Source organism: Fusarium pseudograminearum, chromosome 3 (genome assembly GCF_000303195.2).
Source record: "Fusarium pseudograminearum CS3096 chromosome 3, whole genome shotgun sequence".
Classification (NCBI taxonomy): Eukaryota; Fungi; Ascomycota; class Sordariomycetes; order Hypocreales; family Nectriaceae; genus Fusarium; species Fusarium pseudograminearum.
In genome coordinates, this window is record NC_031953.1 from 6,924,683 (window position 1) to 6,946,065 (window position 21,383).

The following is a 21,383-nucleotide window of genomic DNA, read 5'->3' on the forward strand; positions in this document are numbered from 1 at the left end:
TCCATGCCACCCTCGAACCACCCTCAATATTTACATATTTATTTCTAAACCTACAACATGTCTCTCAAAGGAAAAGTCGTTCTTGTCACAGGCAGCACCAAGGGCATCGGCAAGGCCGTTATTGAACGCGTCGCCGCCGATGGCGCCAGTGTCGTTATAAATTATTCCGGCGACGGCGCGCCAGCAGATGAGATGGTCAACAAGATTGGATCTGATAGAGCGCTGGCCATAAAAGCCGACGTGTCCAGTATCCTCGAGATTGAGAAGCTCATCCAGGCAACGGTGGACAAGTTTGGCAGAATTGACTGTGTCATGGCCAACGCTGCTTGTGCCCCCATGAACGATCTCGAAAGCACGACAGAAGAAGCCTTCGACAAGTCTTTTATGCTCAATGTTAAAGGACCCTACTTCTTAGTTCAAGTATGTAACCACCCTATGAATGATGATGGACAACTAACAGTCCATAGAAAGCTGTCCCTCACATGCCACGCGACGGCCGCGTTATTCTCGTCTCAACCGGCATCCTGCACAACTCTAATGTCATGCCGCGCTACCTCCTCTACGCAGCCTCCAAGGGACCCATCGAGCAGATGACCCGCGTTATGGCCAAGGAACTCGGAGCCAAACATGGCATCACCGTGAATTGCATTGCTCCTGGTCCTACTGCGACGGAAATGTTCTTTCAGGGCAAGTCGCAGGAGATGGTTGATACGATCGCTGGGTTTAGTCCGCTCAACAGGTTGGGAACGCCGCAGGAGATCGCGGAGGTGGCTGCCTTTTTGGCAGGACCGGGAAGTTCGTGGGTATCTGGTCAGGTCATTGGGGCTAATGGAGGGTCTTTTGTTTGAGACATGTTGATAGATAGGTAATTATAAATGCATATCTGATGCTAAGATTGATGGAAATGGAATTGACCAACATATTAACTTAAACTTAAGCCAACCTACTTAAGCAAAGCTCCGGAACGCAACTGCTCATGATCTCCTCAAGCTCCGCGCCATTTAAAACATCTTTTGCCGTCTTCAAAGTTCCATCATCATTAACAAACGACTTGACACACCCAATCGGGTACAGCCAGAATCCCATCGCTGGCTGAACCCACTCTCCATGCTCCAAACCTTCGCTCACAGCACGAGCCTTAAAGTTCTTCCGTTGACTCTGTACCCAAGAGACAGCCTGCTCTCGCGTAGCTATGTTCCTGCCAGTCGTTTCGTAGCTCAACATGAAGCGATAATTTACTTCGTGCTCGTGGACAGCTTCAAGCGACTCAAGGAGACGGAACCAGCCAAGGGTTGAGTGTATGAGGTTTTTGAAAGAGAAGTAGGGTCGAGTGTGGTCGTTGCCCAACTTTCTTGGATCCGCAGGTAGACACTCGAAGCTTGGAATACAGGTGGAAATGGGTCCGGTACAATCTGGTTCCCACCCTGTTCGTGGACTGGGCCTCCTAGGCTCTCCGTTGTTATTGTTTGTGGCGTTGGCGGCCATTTGCGTGGAGTGGACATATGCAAGAGTACGCACAGGAGGTGGAGGAGCCCTTGGTTTCTCCTGCATGTGGGCGAAAGAGACATTTTGCAACCGTAGAAGAACTCCCCTCAGGATATCCTTCTCCTTGTCTTCCATTTTCATGACCTTTTGGTGATCGGGCTGCCATGGGAGTGTGATGTTGATCAAGCCGACGTATCGTGGATCGAGTTGCCAAAGATTAAAGGCAAAGTCGGAAACATATTCTGAAACACCGACTTGGATGTTGTCGAATTCTGGCCGAAAATAAAATGTCCCGTCTTGCGTCTTCTTCCCCCATCTATAAGTACAGGGCACCTTGACACGGTAGAATGTCTCGGCGGCGTGGCGCGATTCGCTACAGACGTGAAAGAGCTTGCTAATGACATAACGTTCTTCCACGACGACGCGATAAGGCTTCTCGGGGACGGTGTCTAGGTCTGTTTCTGCCTCGGCGTTTGACGATTTCTTGTTCTTGGCTTTGGTGACCTTCTTGCGCTGGTACTTGTTTCGCGTAGACGTCTCGCGCTTCTCGAGGGAGACACGTAGGATGCGCTGGGTGGCGAGAATTTCTTCCCAGATCATTGCGCGAATGTCGTAAGGAAGTTCGCAGAACTGGGGGAACTGGCGTCCTCTAGGTTCGGGGTTCATGAGGTCTGTATTGGGTCGAGCTGGGCCATCATGGTTGGTGGTTTCATCGATCGGTTTGATTTGTGTGTGCTGGCTTGAAGCCTTGACAGAACGGTTGGACTTTTTGCGAGCCATTTCGTTGATAAGAGATCTTTGTAGAGCAGATGTTGCAGGTGTGAAGTGTTGTACAGGTGGAGGATAATATTTGGTGCAGACGCCAAACTTTTATAAGATGAAGGAAAGTAACTTTGTTCGGAACTTGGATAAGCTTTTTTGCATTCGTTCTTCAGATGATCACATGAAGCTTGTGACTGCCTGAAGTGGATAGTACCACGTGTTTGCTGTAGAAGACTGCATTGTATCTACAGTAAAAGAGAGGTGTTTTGGTATGTTCCTCTTGCCCTATTTATGTCCTTTTTCGATGATGAGGCTCACAATAAAGAGGCAAACCCGGAAGGTACTTTCGACCACGCCCATGACGTGCCCGGTTTTGCCTTCTAAAAAGACTTTGAATTATTTCGTTCCATGTTATTCTTACTCCTGACAACAAAGCAAAGTCCAATCATTCCAAGAGGGTATTCATTTTCAACATCCAGTCTTTTCTGTCGCATCGCTTTACCCACGAGTAGCCTTCATCTACATTATTCGCATATCCATATATCAACTCCATTAGCCGTGTTCCACGCAGTCGATCTATCACCAAACCATGTCCGGGTCCGACGAATCAAGAGAACTGCCTAAGGGGTCGGGACATCGGCCGGAAACAAATACACCACTGCTCAAGCTGCCACTCGACATCATGATTCAGGTCTGGAAGAAGTGTCACAGTCATATCGACGTCAAGAACCTCTATTCAACATGCAGGACTCTATACGATATGTTCAAAGCACTCGGAAACATCAGGCGAACCAAAGAAATGATCCGGCGTTGTATCTAGGACACCATACACCACCGTCATTTTGGTGAAAGGACATTGAGACGCTGGGCAGATGCGTTGTTGGGACGTGTTGGACATTTCCAAGGTTGATTGAATAAAACAGCGCGTCATTTTCTCTAGTTAAGATGGCGAATTCAAGGCAGATTACATTCTATTTGGCATCCTCTATTTTGGTGAACGTAGCTACCTATTAATGCCACAAGTATGGTTGAACCACCAAAAGCAGTGGTACCACCTTAAGACCCAAGGTGGTTATTTGGATATAGCAGTCTAACAAGTATGTGGCAGAAACGTTGACGTAAGGCCTCAAGAAATAAAATTAAGCAGCGTAGCCCAGCCTTGAATTGTCATGTAGGCATGTCTAACCCCCCCCCCAACCCGCGTAGGTAGGTAGTTCCTACCACTTCGTCCATGTCTCATGCCCGACTTTACCTAATAAACAGGTTTTATATTTTATCTGCGTGCGCTTGACCTTCATTTGCATTCCCCACACATTATTACATCTTCGACAATCATTACAATCATCACAACATGCTGGGGTCAGGATCGGAAGGACTACTCGGGCTGCCATTACATATCATGATTGAGGTAATGGCACATTGTCAAAGTCCACTCGACATCAAAAACCTATATTCGACATGCAGGACCATGTACGCTTTATACAAGGAGCTCGACAGCCTTCAGTTAACCAAGAACCAAATCTATCACCGCGTCGGGATGATTCTACAGCATCGCTTTGGTAGATACCCTTCGGGCTATTGCTACGCGGCAGCTCAGTACTGGATGATGCGGCCCGATATTAACAATAACGAGCTTTCTTATGTGCAAATTGAAAGGACCATCAGACAACAATTCCTTCGCTTTCCTATACCGCACAGGATTCCCGGGGTATACGCAAGGATGCAGTATTTCCCTGAAGTCTTCAGAGTTCTCGACGATGCAGAAGCGGTGATGGAAGCCTACTCGACCGAGGCCTGGAGGAACACGCGTGCCTTTCAGGAACTAGGCTACCTACGCCCTCGCGACGAATCACAGGCTATTGTACTCACAATGGAGGAGAAGACGAGGTTCCTAGACTCTGTGCTTCAATATGAGTACTATTGTCACATGTTCTTCTATCGCGACGAGATCTTGTTCAACCTGAACTCTCTTCTTCGCCTGGAATCCTTGAGGAACGACAACGGGCATTACTTCAACGCGGACGATTATATCAGATTCTACAGTATCGTGGAATTCATAAGCGCATTTTATAGAGATATTTTCTTCACTCTGAAACACTATATATCCTCTAATCCGTCAACCAACGAGGATCACCTTGTCAGGCACTTTCGTACAGCAGGCAACGCAGAGGATACACGATTCCTACAAATTCTCCTTTGTCAGGGCACAAGGTTGTTCGTCAAGGTACACGCCATGGATTCAGACGAAAGGACTCAATTGCTCCTGGAGTAGTTTTACAGGTTCAGGGATAGTCGGCATCCGGCGGTCACTGTTGAAGGTCTCCTGGTTGACGATTTATCCGGAAGATGCTTTACCTGGACGCCATGGGTGTGCGCTAAGGAGACGTTCACGCCTGGCATTGGAGTAATCATGGATAGTGCTATTAAATTTTGGGACCCTGAACGCCTTGAAAATATACCTCGGCGGGCTACGGTAGGGTATTTAACGTCATCCTGATGAGTATGTCAGCGAATGCGGCGCCGTGGCTGGCAACCGCGAGGTAATGGGCAAGGTTGCTTGGTTGAATAAACAGCGTATTATTTCTCTTTGTTTAGTTAGTTAGAAACGTTAGCCTCCTAAGGCCTTGGGGTATAAAATAAAGTAGTCTAAAGCCTAGCCTAAGTAGCATAAGCTTACCTACTAATTTTGTCTCTTATGCTTCAAGCGGCCGATGTTTCTGATACCTGGATAAATTATTACTTCCAGCAGCCGCTTTGTATAGACAACACCTCAGTGTGAGCCGTTTAAATATGATCCGTTTTGTTAACCTGTAATTAAAACAATACTACTCAACTAGTCCGAGTCTGAACTACTTGTATCAACCTTGCCATTCTTCTTGAACTTGACTTCCGGGATAAAAAGCATCGACATCTCATGGCGCCCGCCACACTCAGCCGCTTTACATGTATAACCTTTGTCAAAGCATCTCTTGCACGTATCCCAATCGCCATCGTTGCATATCCCGCAGTAGTAAAACTCACCCTTGATCAGGACGTTGCAGATATCGCAGTAATACTTGGGATACACCTTGACAAGACTATGCTTGCCTTTTCCATCACATATCTGTCCCTGCGCAAGACAATCACGACAAATATCGTAGTCGCCGTGGTCACACTTCTTGCAGTGCGCGTAGGGGCCGCTTATCGCTTGATCGCAGATATTACAATCGAGGCCGACTTCCCAGGCGGGATACTCGACAAAGTCGGCAAAGTCTTCTGTGTTTTGACCGTGGCGCTTCTTTGCGTTGCGTTTATCTAGATTATGAGTCAGCCTGTGGTAGTTATTCTGCGGTATGGTACTCACCAATGCGGTCCTTGACAAAGAACCCGGCAACGCCGCCTGCGGTGAAACCACCAGCTGCTGCTAGAAAAGAGGATGACTTTTTGCCACCTTCTGGCAAAGTTGGTCGCGAATCTTGAGGGTTTGCGTATTGTGGCTGTGGAGGATGAGTCAAACTCTGTCTACCAGGTGCTCTATTGGTAGCGTTCAGGTTGCCTGGAAAAGCTGGCATGCCAGCCAGCGGGGGAAGTTCAGATGGCGCTTGCCATGAGCTTCTACCTGAGGTTTCAACATAGTACCACTGCTGGTCTTTCTCTGACCAGTGAGGTATCCAGCGAGGTGGTGTTGGACATGGCAGTGCGCTTGGGGGAGGAACACCGTAGGGAGCAACGGGTGCGGCAGGGGAATGGACTGGGTGGCTCGCCATGGAAGCTGGTGGTGGCGACCATGGTTGATGTTGTGGCTGTTGCTGAATTTGAGGAGAAGGATTGTATGGAGGTGGTTGAGGACTAGGAGGTTGATGACCTGAGTAATGTTGTGGCTGTGGTGGTGGTTGGTATGGCTGTCCGCTAAATGACGAATGCCCATTGTGAGGTGGACCAGTGTATGCCTGGAAGCCTGGGTTCTGCTGGAGCTGTCCTGGATTGTATGGCTGTTGGGGAGGAGAATACGGAGATGGTGTGTTTCCCTGGTAAGGTTGCTGTCCCTGATACTGATTCTGATAAGAGTTGCTCCCGTATGCGCCGGGTGCTGGCGGGGGTCCTGTTGATTGTTAGTGATTACAAGGTGAGTCTGAGATATACGACTTCTTACCACCCTGCTGCTGCCCCGGCCGATCACTCAAGTTGAGCCCTTCAAACTCTTTTTTAAACTTGTTTAAAAATGACATTTTCTACTAATTGAATGGTATGAATTGGTCTTCCATCGAGGGAGGGAGAGGTGGTTTTAAAGCTTCAAATCCTTGTCAGAGGCTATGCTCTAATTTATCGCTAATTTATTCAGCTCCGCAAAATCTGGGTCAGGTTGTAGATGGATCTGGCATGAAACCTCTGCCTCTGTATTCGCTAGAATCTCTTATGGAGGATGACAGTCAACTAGCCCATTCGGGACGAATAAGCCGTGATCTTTTGTTAGGCCGAATCCTATAGCGCTATCTTGGTCCTAGAGCTGCATTATAGTTGATCTCAATCGCTAATATGGTCACATCATTGGATGAGTTGTACGCAAAGCTGGTTGCTATTTGTTGATCAATGACTCCATGGCCTTTTGACTTGGTTTAAATCGGGAACTGTTGTTTTCGTTGCATTGATAGACATGATGGATGTACTAAGTATTTCTTGAGGCCTCTCTGCTGTTGTGTTGGATGACTGGATGATTATTGTTCTCAGCCCTGTGAGGCTGTGCTTATTAGACTGGAGAGCGGGTCAGATTTAGTGCTGTGACATACTGATCTCAGTGGTTGTAATGCCGGGCAATGACATCCGTGACCTGTAGTCGTTTTTACACGCATGAGGCCTAACCTTTTCTCTAAATTTTAGGTAGTAAGAAATTGAACATTTCAATGCTAAATATCATGAATAAATACAATGCTCCAAACCTGCGCCTTGTCTTGAAATTCATTATGTCCTCAATCTGTTTAGCGATTCCACCACCCACTTATTGCCTGCAATATCTTTCCTCCCTGCGAATCTGGTGTCGACCGATCTGTCGGTGCTTCCAATGCCCCAATCTTTGGTTTAGATCCAAGTCGCTTGAGAGATACTGACAGCTTGAACGTGCGTGGCTTGGAGCTATGAGACTGTTCTTGTGGGCTTGCCATTGTGGTGGGCGCATTGACTGGCTTGTCAGACAAGACCTTGACTGGCTTCTTCGACCAGAGAGGTGTCGGGTCAGGATAGCTCAATTCCGTGTAAGTCTCGTTGATATCCAGGCTGACCATGGGTGCGCCCGAAAAGAGTTTCGACATGTTGTGGGTCAATTCCGAGGAGAACACCCTGGTCCTCACCGTAAACGTTGTAGTAATCGTGGGTGCTGGTTCCTGATCAACTTCTGGTGGGTCATCTGGTGTCTGAGCCACTTGCTTTTGACTTGGAGGGCTAGGAGCTACATCGCATCCTGAAGCGATAAACTCATCCCAGTCAAATGAAGTTTCTTGGATATACAGAGGCTGTCGTGTCTCGTGTTTGCTGACGATTTCCAGAGGAGTTGTAAGGGATAGTATTGATGTGATGTCAAGCATCAGTTGCACAGTCCGAGAACTCTCGCCTTTGGTCATTGAGTGGCTCTGAGTCGAATCACTCGAGGGGTCTGCCGTGCGGTCAAATGAAGTTTCACCATCGATATTGGAAGTGCTCGTTTTCTTGATGGACGACATGATCGCTTTGCTGGCCAACTCGTACCGACCTTTTCCTCGACGAAGGATCACACCTAAAGTTGAGCCCGGAAATTTACACAAGAGATCACCTTCTCTAATGCAGGTTGACGAGATGCCGAATTCGCCGTCGAGAGTAACGAAGAAAAGCGGTTCTTGCCCTTGTCCTGGTCTGTCACGGGAGGAATGTATCGGCGGGCCGGGTTCGTCGGACATGCAGTCATCTACAACTGCGTATGCTGAAGACGTCGGCATGGACAGAGTTGTACTGATCGAGTCAAGATACAACAACTCCTCTTCGATGGTTGTCTTTGGCCCCCGGAACCCTGAATCGTCGAAATACTCAACTAGAGTACTGATCCAGTCCCGACGTCGTGTTTGCATCAAAGCTTTGTCCCCGATCAATTTGTCGATTGGCAGAATAGGACTTCCGAGCATTCTCTTTATGCAGAAATCTTCCGTGTATCCAGATAAAAGATTCCTATCAAGAGAAAGCGGAGAGGAAACGGCATTTGAGCTTGGTGTCGCGGCGTTCGAGCGTGGTTTGTCCTTGTGGCTCTTGAGCGACAGTTGCAAAAGCTGACTAAACCTGACAAGATTCGGAGAGTTTGCATCCTCGCCGTGCTTCGAATGATACCACGAAATCGCATTCCGGTAAACATGCTCAACCGCATCTTGGTATCTGATGTCGAAATCTCCAAACTTGAAACCGCTGGTAATACCAAGAAGACCGTATATCTTGTCTCTGGGATCATGGCACAATGAGTCCAGAGTAATATCCACAAGATTGTGTAATGACCAGCATTGTCCGGTGTCCTGTCGTAGTTTGTCGAGTCGAAGCGGGAAGGCGTTCTTGATCTCCTTGAGAGATGCGCTAACAGCTGGCCTGAATTTCCAAAAGCTGGGCACCCGCTCCAAGGACTCTCGGGCTTTGGTGAACAGATCCCAAGATGTGGTAGTCTTGGCGTTGTCTCCGAAGCACAAGACCAACTCTTTCGCCAAGAGCACCTCTTGAACTATCCAAAGCCGTCTCCAGTATGGTAAGCGACAGATCGCTTCCAGGCTGAGCAGATCGAGATCCGGTAGCCCGAGAGATTTGTCGGTCCCAGTAAAGACAAGATCATGCCACTCCTTGGCTTGCCATGCCGACATATCCTTCCAGAGTCGAATCCATTCACGCTGAGCGTTGATGGATTCTTCTGGGAGCTCATGCTTGACGCGATGCTTCCTTTTCATCTCGTATACACTTGAGCGCCATCTGCCGCATTGCTGAAAAACCAACTCAATCTTCCACCTCCTCAGCTCTGTACTTCGCAAGACAAACTGTTGTTTGAGGATGTCCTTCTTGATTCTCTTCACAGTTTCTGAGATGTGCAATTCCTCCTCAGTCAAAAACTCGTCCGTGCCGTTGCTGAGCAATAGTGCATCTGTCGAGTCTCTCCCCTGGCTCAACTTGGTCTCCTCGAGATCTGCGAAGCTCTGTAATAATTGGTATTGCTTCGAGATGAACTTGGGCATGTCCCCAAAGTTTTCGATCTGGGCGTTTTGAAGACTGTCCCAAGTTTTGACTAGTCGTTCAAATTCCCCAACTTGTGATCGAAGTAGTCGCTGACCTGTTGAGTATCTTCCGTCTGTTGGCTGTTCCCATTCTTGTAATCGATCTCGTAACTTGGCAAGGCCGCGACGCTGATCCATATCAAGTTGTTGCATCTTGTTAAGTCGAGAAATCCTCTCTCTGAGGAGTGGAGATGCCAGATCTTCCCGGACCTTTTTGCGAAGGTCATAAATAGACCGCTGGAAATCTCCCAGATCGGCTAGTATTTCGCGGAACAGCCTGTCGATCTCTCCTTCGTCTTGATCAGCCTGACCAGAAACGCGGGCGATAGGACGAGTTTGCTTTCCACCTTCAGGAGCCACTCCAGCTTCCGGCGACTTTTGAAGGGTTGCATTGTCCAATTCCTGGTAGGCTCGCAGTTGAGCATCTTGAAAGTCCTGTACCAGTCGCTGCTGAGGTTCCTGTAGTAAGGCGAGTTGCTGAAGCTCCGATCGCCTTAGTTTGTTGAGCAACTCCTGTTGTTTGAGCTCTTCAGCTCCGAGGTGCTTGAGATCTTGTTCCATATGTGCCAAGAACGGGAGATCTGTTTGTCTGTCCTGGATCATGGCGGGGAGTCTTTCCACTCGTCGTTTGTATTGTGCATGCTCCTCCCTCACATCTCGCCATCGCCTGCGTTGCTTGTCCAGACGATCCTGCCATTTGGATGTAGTCTTCTCACGTTCTGTTTTCACACGTTCCTTCCTGTCTTCGTGCCAGCATGGACATTCGTGGTTTTGGCATGTTCGCCAATGTAATATGCGCGACTCGAATAGACGTTTCTCATGGTCGTCCTTGTCCGTCCGTGGTTCGATTTCTTCTGGGAAGAGATTTATCCAGTCGATGAATCGCGATTCGTGATGGGGGCTTGGCTGAGGTGGAGGTGGTGGAAGTTTGCAAGTCGGAGGATTTTCACCAATTCTCCTTGCCATTTGGAGGGCGCCCGCAACTGATGAGTCCCAGTCGGAACTAGGTCGACCAAGCCAGACCAACACTCGGTCTGCTCGACGGAAGATGCCGCCCATCATCCCGACTTGATGATTTCGCTCCATGGTGTCTTTCTGGTTTATACATAGTGCGTCAACCCAGAGCACGCGAGGCTCCGAGGTACGTAAGGCAGCCAATGCGTAGGCTAGATTGGGCCGAACAAGAAGTTCCTTTCCGTTCAAAAGAATGCGAACAGAGGCGGGTTCATCGCCCCATGTGTATGATAGGGCTTCGTAGGGTGGAGCGCTGGCTAGATGCACTGTCTCGAAGGTGCATTCTAGGTTGACGCATTGATGCCACGGTGCTGATGATTGGTGGTGGTTGTTGGTCTGTAGGGGTAGTAGGTGGAGTAAGCGAATCTGTGATAGTGATGGCACTAATTTCGTGTAGCCTGAACTTGTCGCCATTATATCTTGTACAAAGAAGTGTAGGTTTGGGGAAATGATAAAAGAGGAGAATAAATGAAACGGCCCAATCTATAAAGCAAGTTGAGGAGACAAGAACAATAAATGACGTCTGTGCCTTGGGAAAGCCTGAGACAACACCAAAGCCGGGCGGTTGTGCATAGCCACAGCCACAATAACATGCCGCGCTACATGGCCATGTTTGATTTGCCGATCCAGAATTGTGGCAGTTTCATGGCTTTTCCACTTTCCTTCGCGCTAGAGGTAGTCCTGTCGATCTCGTCAAAATGGTGGCAGAGCAAGTTGTCTTGTGGAGGCAGAGTTAATCAGCCTGTCTTTGAGATTCACCTGCTTTGGAACTATGAGCTAACAGGCCAAGTGGCGGAGTAAAAGCCATCAAGAGGAGGAAGCCCATATCTATAGTGCGAATTTGCGAAGTGAAGCCCAAGTCACGGATAGAAGTGGGAGGATGAAAATAATTTCAGCAACTGCGAAACAAGACACCATTGATTTGACGGTTTATTTCAATCATATGGACCAAAGGTAAGAATTTGTGCATCAGCGTAACCTTGCTAAGCAGGTTTGAGAACGAGCCGTTGAATATAACGGCATGTTAGTATTTATAGTGGTCAACTCAGCACGTTACAGTGGACTCGCTCGCCCTACACGTTAAATAATTAGCGCCAAGTGTCCACTAACAGCATTCCACTGACAGTACCTATCTCTCACCGACAGCTCCACTCACCGACAGCTTCTCTTATCAACAGCCTGTCATCAACAGCCTCTCATACTATCAAGTGTTGCTACTTTATATGGTCTCTGATATTATGAGAATTAACATCGTATTCTGATTAACTTTTTGTAATCTCCTCGCACTTTAGTAAATGCAACAAGTCCTCAGGCGAGAATAAAGAGATGTTGCAACTTGCAAGAAAATAAATTAGTTTTTGAGTGATGATGTATTTACTTGAATAGACCCATCACCAGATAACAGACTAATTATCGTCTATTAATCTAATTTCTAATGTCTATGCACCGCTAAATGTTGGAATGAAAAATAACCTTCTTAACTAAACAACCTCGACGATAGAAACGTCATCAATGGCGACAGAAAAGGTAGTGGCCATGCCCCTGCTACATCTAACTCTCAGCGAGAGCAAGAAGTTGTTATTGTATGGGGTGAAGGTATATGTGAAATGCTGGTATGAATTGAGCGTGTCAACGTTCAAATAGAAAGTCGGCGCGTTGATGGACGAACTGTCCTGGAGAGCGTAAACGTAGCACCCGTTACCGAGCTCCATATTCGGAGTAGAGAGGAAGGTAGCGTAGAAGCTGAGGGTGTACTGCTTCGTATTGCTTGAGCTGGTAATCTGTTCGATGTGTTGTTGGCCTCCAGCTTGCTCGTTCCGGATGTCGATTTTTCTAGACGATCCACGTTAGTCAGGTGTATTGCGTTTACAAGACAAGACAAGACTTACGCAAAGTTGGAGCCGGAGTGAGCAAGACTAGGGTCGGTGGTGATCTCTCCGCTCTGGAATGTCCAGGCGTTATCCATCGCATCTTCGAAGCCGCCATTTTGGAGAGCTTTAGTTGGTTCAGGAGCTGCCGTGGTGGTTGTTGGTATCTCAGTCGTAGTGGTAGACTCGGCAGCAGTTGTGGTTTCGGAACTTGTAGTAAGGCCTGTAGTTTGCTTCGTTGTAATCGTTTCGGCAGAAGTCGTGCCAGTGGTAGCAGTCGTTTCAGCAGTGGTTGTTTGAACAGTCGTTTGCTCACCAGTAGTCATCCCAGAACTAGTGGTCGTATCAGAAGTTGTTGTTTCGAAGGTTGTTACCGCAATAGTAGTTATTACAGCAGAAGATGTCTGATCTGGACTTGTTGACTCGGTTGTAGATACCTCAGTAGGGCTTGTTTCAGTTGTGGTGGTGGCAGTTGTGATCAGGGTGGTGGTTTCAGACTCAGTGATCGTCGTCTCCACTGCGGTGGTAACGCTGCTAGATTCGCTCACAGCGCGTGTCATATCAGAAGTAGCAGTTAAAGATTCGGTTTCTGTGGTCTCAATCACATTGGGCGCTTCGGAAGAGGTAGTGAGAGTGGCGGAAGCGGCATCTGTGCTTGAGGTCTCGGCACCAACGACAGAAGTTGTGATCGAAGTAGAAACCCCGGAAGTAGTTGTCGGTCTTTGAGGACGACAGTTCGCAGGACGGGCGCTAGCTGCAGGGATGAGCGCAGCGCCCAGAACAGTGATGAGAGATACCAGACGCATCTTAAAATAAAGAGCGTAATGGACGTTACGTCAATGAGAAATGAACGTACAAATAAATAAAAAAGTAGAAAAGCCGTCGGCATACCCATTATAAAGGGGATCAATGGTTGCAGGGATTGACATAATGATCTGCTGTAGCGAGTTCTGGACTTGTTGCGGATCACACCAAAATTGATTAGTCCTTCAGCTTAAATCGATAGTTGGCAGAGCTTGAACTAGAGAGGTCTAGTCAGGCAACCTAACAGCCAATATTTGACAAGACCTGACTTCGTTTAATTAGCTGAGAAACAACCTCTGTTGTTCCCGGTCACTGGTTGTTTGTAGCACCCACAATTTATTTTTAGGATCGTGCCGTTCCGTGCTGGATGAAGACCACAGCTGTTATAATATTTGTTGCAAAAGACCTATTTTGTATCTTCGCATACCATGTCATGTCGTTAGTCGAAGCCTCTGAATAATGCATGGGTCGCCAGGTTTCCATTGAACGAGGCAAAGCATCGAATACCCAATCAGGATTACGCTAATCGTCCAGTCAGCAGCGAATCTCTATATAAACTTATGCTTTACGCCTCACATCAAGAAAGCTACGTCAAGGACGCGCCGCACGTAACCTAGAGAGGATTGGTCTTCAAGCACGTGTCGATGACATGGCGTCAAATGACCCTAACGGGGGCCGGGGTAGCTTTTCTGGACATTTTAACAGCAGTGATCAGCTCATGTTTGTTTTTCGAGTTATAGGACAACAGGGGTTTGAGTCGTTTAGGGTTGGTCCAAATGGTGTTGAGTGTACAGATGAGGATGTCCGTGGCTTTGGCAAGTGCGAGAAACAAGATTGTTGGATATTTCATGTTTCTTGATAGTGCAATAAAACAATATGCCAGATAAAAAACCTTGCTCATTCTTTTTTATCCGTAGAAGACATGATATCTATTGTTATTCGATAATGTTTGTGGCGGCTCACAGTCAATCTTGACAGAGATACAAGCTTGACTACCGTTGCATTGTATACTACGGTTAGTAGCATCCCTTTTATTCAACTAAAAGGATAACTCGTCAACATATACAAGCTTGACAGCGATACTCCAGAAGTACAACAGTACAAAGACAACAGTAGTCAAGTTGATTAATTTGATAGTGTAATACGCCTGTAACTGCTGACCAACCGTTGTTTGGGCATTACTTAGCATAATTGCTTACACTCGCGCGTCAGATTAAACGACCAAGCCAATGGTATTTGACGTACTTTAGGCGAAAGTCTAAGAAGGTTCAGTGACTCAGAGAGTTATCTGATTCACTTTCACGTGAGACCACGCATCTGACTTTCCTGCCGTGTCTTGTAACGAATGCCTGTCAAATCCGGCACACAATCACAGCCACATAATCACCTGCAACATTAAACTTTATCACAATATAAATACAAGCAGTATTCCTGACAAACACCTTTCACTTTCATTAACACAGAAACTCGATCAAAATGCATCAAGTCCCGTATCACGCCTCACAACCCATCATCATCTCTGGCCCCTCGGGCGTCGGGAAGCGAACACTCCTCACCAAACTATGCGAGTCACACCCCGAGACCTTTAGCATTGTCGTGTCACACACCACGCGTCCTCCACGGCCTGGCGAAATCCAAGGTGTCCATTACCACTTTACGACCGAGACGGAATTCCAGTATCTCTACGCGCAAGGTGCATTTATTGAATGCACTGTTTATAATGGATACCATTACGGCACGTCATTCCATTCCATCGAGGATTTCATAGATAGACACATGGTGCCCTTGTTGGACATTGATATGGAGGGTGTCAAGGCGATGAAGAAATTCGAGAGGATGAGTGCAAGATATGTTTTTATTGCACCGCTGAACTTGGAGGTTCTAGAGGCGCGACTACGAGGTCGGGGGACGAAGGATGAAGACGCCATTCAGAAGCGATTTGCAAAGGTGAAGAAAGAGCTTGACTACGCGGCGAAACCTGGAACCTACGATTTGATCATCGTCAACGATGATCTGCCCACGACACTAAAGGAGCTCGAAGCCTTTGCACTCTCAACAGAACCACTTCCACCAAAGCAAAGGACATTTCGGGAAAAGGTAGAAACATGGTTCGACGTCAAGTTGAGGTGGCTCCATTAAGAGTCGTCAAGTGTATCCAACAAATTTCTTAATCATTCCCTGCTCGCTATTCATTCCCGAGCTCTACCGTGTAACAATCTAGTATGTATGATCCCTAACAAGCTGTGTATGTTTCCTCATGATTGATATTGTGTGTCGTCTGACTTATACCTCCCAGAACGCCTTATTCGTTATGCAAAAAATGTTCAAATATTCCCTCCCTCGTTCGTCACTGGTTTAACGACTACGCTCCCTTCGGCGCCAGCGTCGGGTGCGACCTTCGTGCAGGGGCATCGACTGGTGTTTGTTGACCTCGACAAGATCAAGAGCTGACTCGGTAGCAGCTCTCTTGATGACCTCTGTCGACCCGCCGTTTGTAATCTCTTGGATTGTCATTTCGCGCTTTTCATCCTCGATCATCAGGACCCTTTCTGCCACGCCAAGCACTCGTGGTGTATCCGAGATCTTGAGCTTTCCGGACATGCCCATCCACTCCAAGGCTTTCTCCCATAGGCCTGACTCAGGAGGACTCCACATGCCAACGTCAAAGGTATAATGTTGCTGTTCGTCCGGGAGGTTGAGCCAGACAAAAGGTCTGTTGCTGTTGATGCGGCCTTCGATAACAAAATCGCCAATCTCTTCGGGAATCTTGATTCGTTCGGGGATTAGGATCGTTTGGTAGGCGGGGATGATGAGGTGCAGCTGCACGGGTCGACAATGTTGCCTCTTTCTCGACTTGACCATCTCTCGTTTCGTGATGCGCTCTCGAGCGGCGAGCATGAACATGAATACGGTGTCGAGCTGGTTCGTGTAGCCGCAGAATCTCGGACTTAGCGGCTTCTCCTCGACGAGATGGAAAAACTTGGGATACCAATCGGTGTCGGGGTGGTAGAGAAAGAACCAATGGTCTCGTTCCGTGTCGACGCTGGTTTGGCTGAGACGTTCTCTGATCATGTCGAACACGTACTGTGGAAAGTCTCGCTGGGCGGTAAGTGCGGCCTGGGCCTGCAGGCTGTCCGAGATATCACCCAGCTTCGCGGCGATGAGATTCAGCGCTTGAACACCCTGGTACGTCTGGATGATGTTGGCACCGGCGCTGAGTGTGGTGGCGACCATGGAGAACTGTGAAAACAGCCTGGCGCTGTCGACGAGGGACTGGCCCATGATGTGCATTTGAGGAAGGATTGTCTGGGCGCCCTTCATGGTTTGAGAGGCACCCGCCAGGAACTCGTTGGCATGCTGGACGGCATCTCCGACCTTGGCGATCTTGTTGGCGGCCTGGACGATTTTGATGACGGGGGACGCGGAGGCGCAGGTGCTGGCAACCTCGAAGGCAGCTGATTGGAATTTTTTGTCACGGATTGCTTTTGTGAAGAATTCCTCGATGCCCATGTTTTGGTTGTTGCGAGAGAGATGGTTGATGGTCAAAGAGAGTGTGAGTGAGAGGTCAAAGGGAGCAAAGCGTCTTGCGTGGATACTTGGAGCTGCACCAAGCCAAAAAGGCGGTAACTCGAGATGGATACGCTTATCGAGATGATGGATCTAATTGGTCAGAGTCGTTTATGCAGAGGGAGGCCGCCAATCAATGCTCGCCAGCTGGTTTTGCGGCCCAACTTGACTAACGTGTAGGGGAGAGAGAGGAGGAGTCATCGTGAGGGAACCCATGGAAGCTGTGGAATAAAGAAGCAATGACGCAAATGAAACAGGAAATGGGGTTCGTAGCTGATACAGCTGATCTTGATCTGGGGTTGACAATTGAGTCCACCTTGGCGATGGCGTGAGCTGCCTGAGAAGCTTGACAAGTGGGCCACCAGTTTTAGGGGATCACAACAGAGCTTTGCCCCTGGACTGCCTGAATTTTACGTCCAAGCTCCCTGAAAGTGCGCTACAACGAAAGGGGAAACAGTAATAAACAACTGTCGAGTCAACAAGCGATACTGTCAACAGTCTGACAGCCACAATTAAACAGTCAAAATGATATCCGGATGTTATAAGGTCTTAAAGATAAACAATGATCTGACATGGGAATTTAAAATTATATTACACAAAACAAAGACTCTCAAATATTACTCTATGCCTCCCATTCAACAGAACGCGTCGTCTGTTTCTGCATCTTTGCCCAAGCAATCGTCCCCTTCAATCGAGGCCCAGACTCATAAAACAGATAACTATTCTCTCCAGAAGTCGCAAAATCAGGAGCCGCAACACGTCCAACATCCTGACCCTGTCCACGAGACTGGTAAAAAAGAATTGGCTCTGATCCCACCTTTCGTAGCGTCGCATCAATAGTCCGAGCCCAGATCTTGCCCGAAGAACTGTGATAAATAACGTACGCCTGTCCTCTCCAGACCCAGTAGTTGGCACCAGAGTAATCATCACCCTCGACACCTTTACCTGCGACGACGTAATCTGGGGCGACAACCCATTTGCGACCATCTACTGACTCGGCGAGTCTGATCTTGCGCTTGTTGTCCTTTTCGTTGGCCATGTAGAACATTGCGTACTTGTACTTTGATGCCGAGTTCGGATGATTAAAAACGCGTGCATAACTAGACTCTGTGGTTTCGGAGCTAGCCATTTCGTTGCTAACCGCTATACCGCCGTATTCAAAGTCAATGCCATTGCTAGACTCTGCCCAGCGTGTCTTTGTGTTATCTCCATGGAAGTAGAGAAACATGCGGCCAGCTTCTTCGTTCCATGCAGCATCTGGACTGGATACATGTGGGACTGAATAGTGAGAGTCCCACTTGTTCGAGATGATGGGGTTGTTGGGATACTCTTTCCATGGACCCTCGAGGCTATCCGAGTAGACGAGGGATATACCGCCTGGGTTCTCGTGAGGAGCATAGTAGAGATACCATTCTCCTAGAGGATCGTCCAGATATTGTCCTGCATGGAAAATACTAGGAAAGATGAACTCGTTGGTGGGGTTGTATTTGAATGTTTCTTTGTTGGTGACTTGTCCTTTGAACCAGAACTGTGGCCAGCCTGCTGGTGCAGGAGCTTGAGCGCTTGCAAGAGTTGCCAGGAGGGTTATTCCCAGCAGACGAAGTGTCGCAGAAATACGCATTGTATTATGATTATGAAGAAATTGAATAGTCTGATATCGATACAGGGCAAGATCTACAGAAGAAGGCCACAAACGAAACAAGAGCTCTCTATCCTTTATATAACTTGATATCCATATCATTCACTGCTGTATAACACTTCAACTCATGAATCACTCGGCAACAAACCGACACTCCCCGACAGAGAGACGTTATGCCAACGCATGACAGTACAAAATTAGGCCAGGAAGGGTGGTCCACTACAAGTCAGCTTGGCCTCCCCAACACTGCATTATGCGCATGTCAGGGCAGCGCGCGTAGTGGTCAGAAGCAGCAAAAGAAAACAAACAGAGGGTCGTCTCAGGTCAGGGCGGTAATGTAAACGTTAATCAGTGCAACGTCGGGTTCCGGTACTTTATTCCTCGGGTGCAAGGATGTGAGGAGGGCGTGATCCTTGATGCAAGTGGACCAGTTGTTTCGCAGTTTCGGGGGGACCTTGTGACTCTTGCATGTGGCTTACCTGCCCCTGCATGGTCGCGATGGGAATAACGCCGAATGACTTGCTGCACGTTTAATGAGCTTTGGACCATGTTGGGCAGGTGGCTGGATTTTATATTGCGATGGAACCTGAATTCGGAAGATGCTGCCGGTAGTTGAACAATGTGATACGTATCTTTATAGGCGTGATTCAAACATTTATGGATTGGAGGTTTGTTTGCGACTTGCGCTACAGTGACATTCAGGTACGTATTGACACCGACTAACATGCTTACAAGGAATCAGAGGATTCAACTGCAGCCGAGTATTAGCCTGGCCTCATAACGTCATGGGAAATCCTATCTCATCCTGCAAGCTATATGTCAGCGATGTTAAGTTGACGATGGATCGTCCGAACTATCCGGACAACTCATCAACACACAGCAAATAACTGGCTGAGCATCCAAGTATAACAAACCTGTTAGAAGTCATGCAGCCATGTCGGTCAAACGATATTTTCCGAGTTACCCTGCTGTCGGTACTACATGTGCTGATATCAATGTTTGATCCAATCGCAAGTCGTTTACACAGCCAGCAACATAAATAGTATCTCTCTTGTCTTCCCAGAGGACTGCACTGACTGCAAAAACTGATCCTTTAGCACTTTCTTGAACTTCATCATCATTGGACCACCTGCGCTATGTTGGCAACTTTTCAAACACCGCGATCGCGATATATGTGCCCCGACCACAGGTGCTCATCCTTACCTACTCTCTGACCAAATATCTGTTATGCTACCAGACGAATCATGTTGCGCAAATGCAATGAGTCGTCATAGGAGAGTTTAATACTAATTTCCTAGAAATAAATCCAGTGACGTGGTCACCGTTCCTTTTTATTGACGTGTCTGGCTGCATGAAATGGAATATGAAACACGCGAAGAAACTAGTTATACAACAACGACATATAGCTTCAGCGCGTCATATCGCAGTTGTAATGACTTGGTGGCTAATAGGGTCAAACAAATAAGAATCAGGAGAAGCAAAGAAAACTTGGTTCAAAGAGAACGGGTTTTATGCATTGATTATTCCATGCGCATGAGTCGTGTCAGCAGTTGTTTGGTTACATGTCTCTTCTCTACCTATCTCGTGATACGTCATTCTCGATGAATCAGAACTGAGATAAACTGTCGCACAACTTAACGCAAAGCAACGAAAGAAAATGACTTGATTTAAATCATTTCCTTCGTCACAGTCAACAAGTTTGCATGACACGACAGATGGATCGCTCGTATGAGATTAAAGTAATATCAATTAATGTACTACTAAACATTAAGATTCAGAAACATATCCCATCCTATCTCATTACCCCCAAAGCTTCACACCTATTTCTTCAATCCGCAGTTGGTGACAGCTACCTGAGTAGCAGTCGCATCAACCCGGCCAAGCGCAACAGCCTGGTTGTTGGTAAGAGCGTTCATCGCCGCGGGAGAGATGTTGAAGCCGGCATCGGTATGGTCGATGGCCAAGACGTTGATGCTCTTGCCCTTGTAGGTAAGCTTCCAGCACGTGCCGCAGCTCTTGGAGTTCCAGCCAGCGATGGCCTGCGCGCCGCCAATGTAGGGAAACTTGGGGATCTGGCCTTGAGTCTTCCAGCCGTAGCGCGTGATGAGGCCGTTTGTGCCGTCGGAGCAGGAGACGGCTGTCATGGCGCGGCTAGATTGGCCATAGCCTGGGTCGTAGGATACTGAGGTCAAGTATTAGCGGGGCTGGGGTCGTATTGGGAGAGGGGTTGGTTATTACCGGTGATTGCTGACACGGAGGTCAGGACACTGGCGAGACAGAAGAGGTTGGTCAGCTGCATGATGAAGGTTGTTTGTGAGTGTGTTGAGAGAGAGATTGTTGTGGGAAGTGATGGCACAAGATTGAGAATTAGTGAGGACTTCACTCTCTATTTATCCCCCTCTGATGGCTATCACATTCCAGCACAGCCGATCCATCCGACAATAAGCTCGTGTTGGCAAGCATCACCCCGCAATGAAGCTGCAACGCCTCGTGTTGCTTGGAGCGTTCTAGCCGTTCAAGAGGTGGGGTTATCGTGCGGTTCGGACCGCTCAAGGTTGGAACTATCAAATCAGCTGGGCTCAGATTGTTCGTAATTGACTTCTTTAGTCAAGAACGTGGCTGCTCTGATTGGCCAGTGGCAGGGATTGAGTTCTTTTGCAGTTCGTATCGGGGCTACTTTTGAACTTCTCGTATTGTACAACTCACCGTCACATGGTTTCAGTCTAGACTGGATACAATAGGAGACATCGTATTGAAGTGCCGAAATGGATGATTTGACGTCAGAAGCGGACGGTCTCGATTCTTTTGGATGCAGAGATTGATGCATTAGTGCTGGAATAAAAATAGCGGTGTATGTTCAAAACTCCAGACTTTTATTAGCCTATTTGAGATTTTAATCCTACTGATGATGATGCTAAATTTGGGGAATACGGACATTCATGGAAAGCATAAAAAGCCAATGTGCTCGGATACAGTAAGAGCTAACATAAGTGGCGG

General features: G+C 47.8%; 11 protein-coding genes across 11 annotated transcripts; 4 read left to right on the forward strand and 7 right to left on the reverse strand.

Annotated features, from left to right (window-relative positions):
* Nucleotides 1–57: 57 nt before the first annotated feature.
* On the forward strand, nt 58–848 carry FPSE_02819 (uncharacterized protein; the record flags this gene model as incomplete). Its single annotated transcript, XM_009255938.1, has 2 exons — nt 58–420; nt 468–848. The coding sequence occupies 2 exons, from the start codon at nt 58–60 to the stop codon at nt 846–848; spliced, it is 744 nt and encodes a 247-aa protein (XP_009254213.1).
* An 85-nt stretch (nt 849–933) lies between these two features.
* FPSE_02818 (uncharacterized protein) lies at nt 934–2,265 on the reverse strand (the record flags this gene model as incomplete). Its single annotated transcript, XM_009255937.1, has 1 exon — nt 934–2,265. One exon carries the CDS (start codon nt 2,263–2,265, stop codon nt 934–936), a length of 1,332 nt encoding a protein of 443 aa, XP_009254212.1.
* A 571-nt stretch (nt 2,266–2,836) lies between these two features.
* On the forward strand, nt 2,837–3,067 carry FPSE_02817 (uncharacterized protein; the record flags this gene model as incomplete). Its single annotated transcript, XM_009255936.1, has 1 exon — nt 2,837–3,067. The coding sequence occupies one exon, from the start codon at nt 2,837–2,839 to the stop codon at nt 3,065–3,067; it is 231 nt and encodes a 76-aa protein (XP_009254211.1).
* Nucleotides 3,068–3,715: 648 nt separating this feature from the next.
* Nucleotides 3,716–4,519, forward strand: FPSE_02816 (uncharacterized protein; the record flags this gene model as incomplete). The annotated part of the gene is made up of 1 exon (XM_009255935.1): nt 3,716–4,519. One exon carries the CDS (start codon nt 3,716–3,718, stop codon nt 4,517–4,519), a length of 804 nt encoding a protein of 267 aa, XP_009254210.1.
* Nucleotides 4,520–5,080: 561 nt separating this feature from the next.
* FPSE_02815 (uncharacterized protein) lies at nt 5,081–6,455 on the reverse strand (the record flags this gene model as incomplete). Its single annotated transcript, XM_009255934.1, has 3 exons — nt 5,081–5,541; nt 5,591–6,328; nt 6,380–6,455. The coding sequence occupies 3 exons, from the start codon at nt 6,453–6,455 to the stop codon at nt 5,081–5,083; spliced, it is 1,275 nt and encodes a 424-aa protein (XP_009254209.1).
* A 747-nt stretch (nt 6,456–7,202) lies between these two features.
* Nucleotides 7,203–10,922, reverse strand: FPSE_02814 (uncharacterized protein; the record flags this gene model as incomplete). The annotated part of the gene is made up of 1 exon (XM_009255933.1): nt 7,203–10,922. The coding sequence occupies one exon, from the start codon at nt 10,920–10,922 to the stop codon at nt 7,203–7,205; it is 3,720 nt and encodes a 1,239-aa protein (XP_009254208.1).
* A 1,067-nt stretch (nt 10,923–11,989) lies between these two features.
* Nucleotides 11,990–13,182, reverse strand: FPSE_02813 (uncharacterized protein; the record flags this gene model as incomplete). The annotated part of the gene is made up of 2 exons (XM_009255932.1): nt 11,990–12,341; nt 12,398–13,182. The coding sequence occupies 2 exons, from the start codon at nt 13,180–13,182 to the stop codon at nt 11,990–11,992; spliced, it is 1,137 nt and encodes a 378-aa protein (XP_009254207.1).
* A 1,474-nt stretch (nt 13,183–14,656) lies between these two features.
* FPSE_02812 (uncharacterized protein) lies at nt 14,657–15,319 on the forward strand (the record flags this gene model as incomplete). The annotated part of the gene is made up of 1 exon (XM_009255931.1): nt 14,657–15,319. The coding sequence occupies one exon, from the start codon at nt 14,657–14,659 to the stop codon at nt 15,317–15,319; it is 663 nt and encodes a 220-aa protein (XP_009254206.1).
* A 216-nt stretch (nt 15,320–15,535) lies between these two features.
* FPSE_02811 (uncharacterized protein) lies at nt 15,536–16,690 on the reverse strand (the record flags this gene model as incomplete). The annotated part of the gene is made up of 1 exon (XM_009255930.1): nt 15,536–16,690. One exon carries the CDS (start codon nt 16,688–16,690, stop codon nt 15,536–15,538), a length of 1,155 nt encoding a protein of 384 aa, XP_009254205.1.
* A 679-nt stretch (nt 16,691–17,369) lies between these two features.
* FPSE_02810 (uncharacterized protein) lies at nt 17,370–18,368 on the reverse strand (the record flags this gene model as incomplete). The annotated part of the gene is made up of 1 exon (XM_009255929.1): nt 17,370–18,368. One exon carries the CDS (start codon nt 18,366–18,368, stop codon nt 17,370–17,372), a length of 999 nt encoding a protein of 332 aa, XP_009254204.1.
* Nucleotides 18,369–20,206: 1,838 nt separating this feature from the next.
* On the reverse strand, nt 20,207–20,685 carry FPSE_02809 (uncharacterized protein; the record flags this gene model as incomplete). Its single annotated transcript, XM_009255928.1, has 2 exons — nt 20,207–20,568; nt 20,625–20,685. The coding sequence occupies 2 exons, from the start codon at nt 20,683–20,685 to the stop codon at nt 20,207–20,209; spliced, it is 423 nt and encodes a 140-aa protein (XP_009254203.1).
* Nucleotides 20,686–21,383: the final 698 nt, after the last annotated feature.